At 38.6% G+C, this 9637-nt stretch overlaps 2 protein-coding genes across 2 annotated transcripts in view; one reads left to right on the top strand and one right to left on the bottom strand.

The window, feature by feature from the left end:
* LOC107096820 (sterol 26-hydroxylase, mitochondrial-like) overlaps positions 1–936 on the bottom strand; it is an 11080-nt gene extending 10144 nt beyond the window's left edge. Inside the window, exon 1 of the mRNA XM_015393687.1 lies at positions 672–936. Coding sequence (XP_015249173.1) covers positions 672–914 — 243 coding nt within the window. The 5' untranslated portion in view covers positions 915–936. The remainder of the gene's footprint in view (positions 1–671) is intronic.
* Positions 937–1946: 1010 nt separating this feature from the next.
* Positions 1947–6387, top strand: LOC107096835 (NACHT, LRR and PYD domains-containing protein 12-like). Its single transcript, XM_015393705.1, has 5 exons — positions 1947–2017; positions 3093–3504; positions 3668–5279; positions 5409–5672; positions 6123–6387. Exons 2-5 carry the CDS (start codon positions 3135–3137, stop codon positions 6385–6387), a joined length of 2511 nt encoding a protein of 836 aa, XP_015249191.1. The 5' UTR covers positions 1947–2017; positions 3093–3134.
* Positions 6388–9637: the final 3250 nt, after the last annotated feature.

Raw genomic sequence — 9637 nt, forward strand, 5'->3', positions numbered from 1 at the left:
TGGATGATCTGGTGAACTGGAAAGTGCCTTGAGATGATATGTGTTGTGATTTGGCACTATAGAAATAAACTGAATAGAATTTAACTAAGACTCAGTTCAATTTAGTTTGTTTATATTCAATATTTTTGTAATTTTTGTCCTGAATTTTAACTAAATAAATACATATATATATATATATATATATATATTATAAAAGTCTAAACCTTTTGTGTAAACTTGATAAATAAATTTGATTCTGATTCATACGTACAAATAAAACAATATTTTGGAGAAGTTATTGATTATTTTGTGAATTTTATTTTCCCTCTCATTAGACCATTTGGTTTTATTAAATTATTTGCCTATTCATTCTTTTACAGTATTTACAATAGCATGTTATCGTTTTAATGATTAACATGATATATATGTTAATAGAGATATTAGATATTACTAATATCTCTTAGTGACAGATGTAAAAACAAAATACTTTAGATTAAAAAAAATGTATTATTTGAAACTGGACCTTTAGATCAATACAGATAAAGGAGCTAAACTTCCCAGCAGCTGCTTCCTGTAATGAAACTTTGTGTTCAGCAGCAGCAGGTTACATCATCACACTTGTTGATGCATTCAGCAGAAACTTCAGCAATAAATGATGCAAACAGCTCAGACTCAGTGTTTGTCTTCGGTACCTGCAGTAAGTGGCCCCTGTCAGCGTATCCTTTAACAAACAGCCAGTACAGAGTGGTGGACCAGCTGGGCCCCGGCAGGTCAGCGGCTGTCTTCAGCTTCCCCTCCTGCCTACTGGCCGCTGGGACGTTCAGGTTCCTCCTGCTCCAGACTGCGGAGGAGGCCTCGGGTCGGAGTGCTCTCAGTGTCCGGGTGGAGAGCGCAGGGAGGCGGAGAGGCCAGGCTAGAGCTGAGCGGCAGCCCATGGTTCAGACTGACAGCACCGACTGTTGATGGAGGATTAAACTATGGGGCGATGCAGCGCTCTGGGACAGGTGGAACATTGTTTGGCGCCCCCTGCAGGTTGATACTTTGGTAGCTTCAAACAATGACAGCGCTGTGTTCAATTATAGACAAAAAGATTACACGGTTTATCATCAAATCATCTTTTTCATCACAATTTCATAACTTTAAACAGTGAATTAAATATGACATCAAATCAGTGAGTTACATTTAAGAAGCTAACATGATATTAGAATAAGATTCACCTTAAATGAATAACTAAATAAATAAATTAGCAAATCTCTTGATAAATAACAAGATTGTTTTGAATTAATGAGAGACAATACAAAAAATTTACAAAATAAGTGCTTAAGCAGTGCTTAAATAAGCATTCCCACTTGATAATTTGATGTCTAATTATTTTTCCTTTTATAGATCAGTCTTTTATTTAATAAAGTAAATCAAAAGATAAATAGGTTAAAAAAAATAGATTCTAAAAGACAAAGCTTTTAAAGCTCTTCTCTTTCTGCTCTTAATTTCATGAATATCTCAGTGTTTGGCCTCACCTTTCTATCCGTCACATTGTGTGGAAAAATATGTATTTCTGAACATTCATATTCACATATGAACATGAACATAATTAACATTCATAAACATATTTAACTGCTCTATGTTTAGTTAAATAATGTGACAATTATTTTAACCCATCTTAAAACCTTGTCGAGTAAACTACCTGAAATAATTTAATGGGAAATGTTTAGAGTTAAAATAACACACCTACATGATATTAACAATGTCTATTTCACTGCAGTCTGCTCATAAACACTTAATGCTCAGTTAATAGATCAGTTTATAATGGCTGTTTATCAGAGAGATATATGGATATATCCAACCTTTAAATGGCGCTGAGCTTTCACTGCTGCTGTTTGACTCTTATTTGGTGAAATGCCGCCATCTAGTGGATGCTACTGTTATCACACGGTCAGTCACTTTGAAAGCGAAAGAAGAAAAAGATTTTATTTCGGGAAATGGTCGATAGTGAAGCTGGCAGCGATCGTTGATGTTTGCGGAACAAATGTTCATACAGGTAGGATATAAATATAGTTGAATGTTTTTAGCTGCTGTTATGTATTAAGATTAAATCTTTTCTTTTATCTCTGAGGAAGAAACTTGTTATTTTATTTCCTTTTTTATCACGGAAGGAGGTGGCGGTTACAGGTTTCCATGAAATCGAATAGAAGTTCAGTTTGGAACAAGAAAAATGCTAATTGAAACCAAGAAGGCGCCGGTTAATTAAACAGCTCATTTAAAGGGTCATAAAATAAAGCCTCCTTGTTGGAAACTTTCAAAAATCCAGAGAGGGACACCTGGAGGGGCCTCTCCAACACCAACGCCCTGTTCGCATGTAGAGTAGAAGACTATCTGCTGAGCTATGGAGCAAATGTTTCTGCCTTCTGTTTGAGAGACCAGGAACCATTTCCTGCGCGCAGTGAGAAAACGCGCGTGCGCTCAAAACCGGTCTGGCGCGCGCACAACTCTTCTCAACACACCTACTGTCGTCACTCTCAGTTCCGTCTCTGCTCTGCTCCACATTCTCTCTCCACACTCATCACCAGCTGTGCGCTCGGCTGTCTCTCCGCTCGCGAATTCATAAATATATGTAAATAAACCACATCATCAGCCAATCAGGCTCAGTTTGATGAAAACCCGACTGGATAAAAGCGTCTACTAAATACATAAATACTAAAAAAAGAAAACACAATTAGGAAATCAAATAACTCTTGCAGTTATGCAGTAATTGCTCCTAAGTCGATGGGCAGCAGATAGTACTATAAAAGATGTTGGATTATCTCAAATAAATGTCAGTAAACAGTTATTGGGTCATTGTTGCCTAGTGGTAAACCCCCCACCAGCCTTTACACAGCAGCAGCTAGGTGGTGGCATTGCCATCTTTCTCCAGTAGAGATAAAATATTTTCAAACATAGCTTTTGAAAGAAGTTTCAAGACTCAATTTTCTTGGATCACAGAAAATAGGAATATGTCATTTTTACTGATGCGTTGTACTTCATTTAAGTTTAGTGAGACTACATGGTTAATGATTAGGTTTTCCTGTGCTGTCCTAACAGAAAACGTCTCTTTTAATATTTTTTTACTCTTTCAGATCAATGAAGTTGATTTAGTCTGAAAACGGATCTCTGGAGTCATGGCTTCTACATCACAGACTGCCTTGGAATATCTGAGCAATGCCAGAGTTCACCTTGTTGGAAAATTAAGGAACCACTCAGTAATTCTTGAGAACTTGTATCAACAAGGAATTCTTCATGATGAAGAGGTCAGCAAGATAAAGACAGAGAAAGATGACTATGATAAAAACAGAGCATTACTGGACTCAGTCATTAAAAAAGGTGAAGCATCCTGCTACCAGTTACTGAGGATTATTGACCAGACGAGGAGGAGGACCTTAGAGAGACCAAATAGTGATGAAACTACGGCTAAAGAGTTTAACCTGCATCAATGGATCTGCTGCTTTTCATTTAAAGAAGAAGCAGAAACTGATACAAACTACCTACAAGGTATTTAAAACTAGATTCAGTTTAAAATAGATCACATTTTTTTCAATGTGGTCACTCTTTTACAAAGTTATCTCATTGTTTATGGCAAAAATATTTCTTATGAGAGCAAAGAAACAAATTTCAACATAAAATATTTATATACTTGCTGTTACTTTTATTTCAGGGTCAAGACCATGCCACAGATATCAGTCTAAGTTGAAATCAAAAGGAAATAAATTATCAAAAGATTTCTGGAAGGCCAGTAATAAACTTTTTCAGAACAAGAATCCTGATCTGTCGTACACTCCACTTGTTTTAGATACAAATGATAGATGTTCTCCATCCAAAATAAAGAAATGTAAAAACAAGAAAAGCAAACTGAGTCGTCCCAAAAAGTTAAGGACTTACATTCCAGAAGACATACCAGAAATCTCCCCCACTAGACTCCTGGAAATGGATAAAGATATACTCCTGGTTGGAAAACCTGGAACTGGAAAGACGGCTCTGAGCCATGAAATGTTGAGACTGTGGTCAGAGAGAGACGACAAGGAGCTGGATTACATGTTTTACTTTGACATGAGGGAAATTACCAACATCCCACTGGACATGAGTTTGGAGGATCTTCTGTTTAATTGTTACAGTGAACCAGATGAGGGCAGAGATGAGATATTAGAAGATATAGAGAGAAACTCTGAAAATGTCACAATCATTTTAGACGGAGTCACTGATCTCTCTTCATCGGTTATGAAGAAACTTGTAGAGAAAGATCTGCTCTCTGATGCAAAAATCATCATCACCTGCAGACCAGATGATGAGGAAGATCTCTGTCTAGAAGACTGGTTCAGGGTGGAGGTGAAAGGCTTCAGTGAGGGAACAATAAAAACATATCTGTCTAAAGCACTGGGTGAAGATCATCAGGAGGTTCTGAGTAACGTGGAGCTGTTGACTCTTTCTCATGTTCCAATGTATGCTCTGATGGTGGCCGCCAGCTTTTCATCAGGTGTCTCTCTGCAGCCCAAAACTGTCACTGAAATATACATCAATATTGTTCGGTTTAGTCTCCAGATGAACAGCAACAGAACCAGGATGAAGAATCTCAATCAGTTCATCAGAACCAAGAGAGATGAAATCATGTCTCTGGCTGAAGCTGCTTTTTATGCAACTCAAAGAAAAACTGTGAACCTGGAAGGACTTTCCTTTGAGGACAGCTGCATCCTTTCCTTCCTGAAATCACTTGATGTCAACATCACTTGTACTAAAAAAGCTGTGAAATATGCTTTCCTCCATTACACCATGCAGGAGTTCTTTGCTGCTCTGTGGCTTTTAACGAATCCAGAGAAGATCAGGGAGGTTTTTCAGCAGAGCTTCACTGAGGAGATGAAACACATGAAACATGTGATCCCTTTCATGTGTCAGCTGTTAAATGAGGAGAACCCCAGTTTGATGAGCTGTCTGGTTCCAGATGAAAAGCTAGTAGAAACACAGGAATGGTTCTTCAAACAGATGATTGACACGTTTTTTCAAAAAGCTCATGACTCTGAGCTTTATGTTGACACACTGTTCTTATGCCAATGTCTGTATGAGTCCCAGAGCTCTGAAGACTGTATCGCCTTTCTGGACAAACTGAACTTCCATCTGAACCTCAGTGGAGAGAATCTGGACCCTCATTCCTGCCAAGCTGTGGCCTTTATTGTCACTCAGTCAAAGGAAAGGAAAATAAGTCTGAACCTAAAGGATGTGACGCTATCTGAACAAGGAATGAGACAATTACTTAGATGCCTTCAACACGTTAAATGGTATGACCTAACACGTTTAGTTAATAACTGCCCAGGATTATGATATATACTGAAAATAAAAACATTGTAGATCAGTTTTGCAATGCATTGCTAATATTGGATAGTAATTTAGCTTTCTGTAAATTACAGGTGTGACCCTCTGCCTCAGCAGCTGTGGAGGGTTGTCCTTCTCAGTAATGGGCAGACGGGATATAAAACATTACTGGATCTCTGTGAAAACCAGCTGCATCTTTCAGTCGTAGATAAAAAGATGCTGTTTGAAAATGCAGTGAAAGTCATGCAGAGGGAAGATGCAAAGGTCACCGTCTGCCTCCACTGGGTCCGAGGAGTTACTGTCTGCCAGAGTCTAAGTGAATGCCTGTTACAGGCTCTGCCAAAGATCAGTAATCTCAGGTAAGAAAGGTTACTTCTCTACATTAGGAGTGGATTATATAACCCTGTTATAATACCATGATATATTTTACAAATCTGCTTAGATTGTGTCCATAACAAGCTACATAGACTATTTAAGTTCAATCAGTTCTTTGCAACATTGGTTATATGTGGTAATATTGCAATGATGAGCATAAATTTGATATTTTGTGCTTCTCTGAACCTTCATGTATTTCTTAAAAACAAACCTCAAGCTCCAAATGGCAACAACATCAACAAAATCAGCAGAAAATAAAATGCATTTGCTGATACAGTGGGGCAAAACAGTATTTAGTCAGCCACCAATAGTGCAAGTTCTCCCACTNGCAGCAGGTTACATCATCACACTTGTTGATGCATTCAGCAGAAACTTCAGCAATAAATGATGCAAACAGCTCAGACTGACTCAGTGTTTGTCTTCGGTACCTGCAGTAAGTGGCCCCTGTCAGCGTATCCTTTAACAAACAGCCAGTACAGAGTGGTGGACCAGCTGGGCCCCGGCAGGTCAGCGGCTGTCTTCAGCTTCCCCTCCTGCCTACTGGCCGCTGGGACGTTCAGGTTCCTCCTGCTCCAGACTGCGGAGGAGGCCTCGGGTCGGAGTGCTCTCAGTGTCCGGGTGGAGAGCGCAGGGAGGCGGAGAGGCCAGGCTAGAGCTGAGCGGCAGCCCATGGTTCAGACTGACAGCACCGACTGTTGATGGAGGATTAAACTATGGGGCGACGCAGCGCTTTGGGACAGGTGGAACATTGTTTTGCGCCCCCTGCAGGTTGATACTTTGGTAGCTTCAAACAATGACAGCTCTGTGTTCAATTATAGACAAAAAGATTACACGGTTTATCATCAAATCATCTTTTTCATCACAATTTCATAACTTTAAACAGTGAATTAATTATGACATCAAATCATGAGGTTCATTAAGTGACATTTAAAAAGCTAACATCATATTAGAATAAGATTAATCTTAAATGAATAAATAAATAAATAAATAAATAAATAAATAAATAAATAAATAAATAAATAAATAAATAAATAAATAATAAATAAATAAGCAATTCTCTTGATAAACAGCAAGATTGTTTACAATTAAGGAGAGAATACAAAAAATGTAGTAAATTATTTGATGCCTATTTATTTTTCCTTTTATTTATTAGTAAATCAAAAGATGAATAGGTTAAATAAATACCTTTCTATCTGTAACATTCTATAAAAAATATGTATTTCTGAATGTTCATAATCACATATGAACATGAACATAATTAACATTCATAAACATATTTAACTGCTCTTTGTTTAGTTAAATAATGTGACAATGAGTCATTTCAACCCATGTTAAAACCCTGTAGAGAAAATTAACTGAATTTGATTGGAAATGTTTAGAGTTAAAATAACACACCTACATGCTACTGCAGACATTTGGAATTGAGAATTGAAAATACATTTCATAAAGATCATCAAACCAACAGATTTATTTTAATGATTTTGGATTTCAAAATAAAAAATAATAAATATTTCAAACATAATATAGAAAAAACACAGTTTTAAAATTCACAGTATTTGTTTATATTTTCCCATGTAATGGGGGAACGGATTATATCAGGTGGCTTAAATATATGATTCCCCTCTCATTACTTTGGCAGATAATGATCAAATGTCACCAAATCCACAGAGTTTGTTGATGATGAAGAGAGGAATAAACACAGTTAAAGACTTGCCGGTGAATTAATTTCTTCCCACGTTATGGAGGGGGGATTTTAATGTGTGATAGCATGTAGTATACTAGAAATTTCTTCAATCCAATAATCTGTCATATTCTACATCTGAACAGGATTTACCTGAAAGTGTATACTCTCATCTTCAGCCTCAGGTCGAAGCCCCTGATCTCCAAGAATCCTAGATCCTTCCCTGTATATATATTTATGTCAGTAGCCTCTATCTCCTCTTTTGGCTAGTTTATTATACCAGTGCCTTACTCTTTGTAGGTATTTAGCTGTGGCAGTCTTTCTTGCTATCTCCTCGAGGTTTCTGTTAGCCTGTGGCACCCAAAGGTATTTGTAGCTATCCTGAACATCTGCAGTGTGTCCTTCTGGTAGTTCAACCCCCTCGGTTCTGATCATCTTCCCTCTCTTTGAGACCATGCGACCGCACTTGTCCAGTCCGAATGACATTCCAATGTTGTTGCTGTAGATCCTGGTAGTGGGGTTCAGGCCTATGCAGAACAGCAGCGGGGATAGTGCATATATATATATATATATATATATATATTATAATTAAAATCCATTTAATTACATTTGAACATTTTATTGATATACTCCGCGGTCTGTGGTTACGTTTGTCAATGACTTATGTTTGTGTCAATGAGTTATGTTTGTGTATGACGTAAACACGGCATGTCAATCTGTCAAAGAGCTGGACAACTCGATTGCAGACGTGGGACTAACAGTGTCCGCCCCCTCAGGTGAGAACCAATCAGGTAACTAAGGATGTGATGCAAAAACTCCAAAGACAAGCTCCGCCGTCTAGTACGTTCTTAGTTTTCATTGCAGCATTGTTCTATTGCTGTCGCCACCTTGTTGTTATGCTAGCAGAAAAGTGCTGCTGCATTATGGGTAATTCTGGCACTCAGAGTCAAAGGACGTTTCTCAAGTCACTAAAACGTGACTACAGACTCATGTCTTCGCCAAGTATGTTCTTGAAAAGAACGCAGGAAAGTGTGGACTCTGGGAGAACAGGAGCACGAAGCATAAATATGGGCCAAATTTGGAAGGACTATGACCTGGATGACAGAGAATCTTCACCAGCATATCTCAGGTGAAACAAAAATCTTCAGGTCAGAACCCTTCAGTTTACACTGCACAAACGGACACAGCATCGCTGTCCACTGTCTCGGATCCAGAACCTGTAGAACCACCTTCAGCCTTCCTCTGGAACTGTCCTTTATCCGCCTCACATCATTCAGACAAATTTAGACTAACCTTTATGTCCAAAGAAGCTTTAGTTTATTGGTTTGTCAGTGTTCATCTCAACGTCCAACACAGAGCATTTTGAGGAGGTAGAGATCTTTACTTTGACTAGCCCCCCCCCCATCTCCTTCATTCATTCCTCTGCTGATGTGTCTGGGATTATTGTTCCATTTTGGGTCCAGTCATCGAACATCTGACTGCCTGAAAATTCACCATTTTTGGCATCATCCCTCATTACGGTCCAAGCTTGAACAATCCGCTTTGACTCGTTCCGAATGATGGGGAATGTTGGGCCACGAAGGATAGTCCAGATTAATAATTCAGATTATGAAGAGAAAGAAACATTTGTTAGCCAGACTGGGATTGGGAAAGTCTTCAGCACAGAGATGTGATGCAGTCAGTCAACAAATGAAGCCTTTGAAGGAAGCAGTCAGTTTTTTTAATGCTAACTCTGAGGTGGCCACACTGATTGGCTGGCTCATCAATACATTAGATCAACAGCAATGTCCTTCTAGATCCTGTTGGACTCAGCATAGGTGCACTGGGTTTGCCCCTCACCGCCATTTATAAATAAACCCTCTTTTATATATCTTTTTTATAAATACTTTATTCCAGCAACTTAGATTAATATAAACAAGAATGTTTTGCACTAATTTTCTGCACAGCAACCAGCTGAGGATGCAACCTGAGGTTCTGATCAATATTTCAAAGCTGTAATGTGAGGTATCGGCCCCCAGGAGCCGTCTATGGAGGAGCGGCTTCAGTTCCAGCAGAAATAAGGTTCACTGTGGCTTTTAATGGAAACAGAAAGAACTATCTGACCGGGGCGCTACGACTACAGCACAGCAAGGACACCTGCAGGGCAATGAGGTGTGGTGGTGACCACAAGTAAAAATATCTATAAAAAAAACTCAGATACCTAGAAATAAGAAACCCCAGAGGCAGGTTCTGAGGGTCTGACTGATCTTGATCAACCGACACAGATGA

This window comes from Cyprinodon variegatus, unplaced genomic scaffold (genome assembly GCF_000732505.1).
Source record: "Cyprinodon variegatus isolate N-32 unplaced genomic scaffold, C_variegatus-1.0 Scaffold653, whole genome shotgun sequence".
NCBI lineage: Eukaryota > Metazoa > Chordata > Actinopteri > Cyprinodontiformes > Cyprinodontidae > Cyprinodon > Cyprinodon variegatus.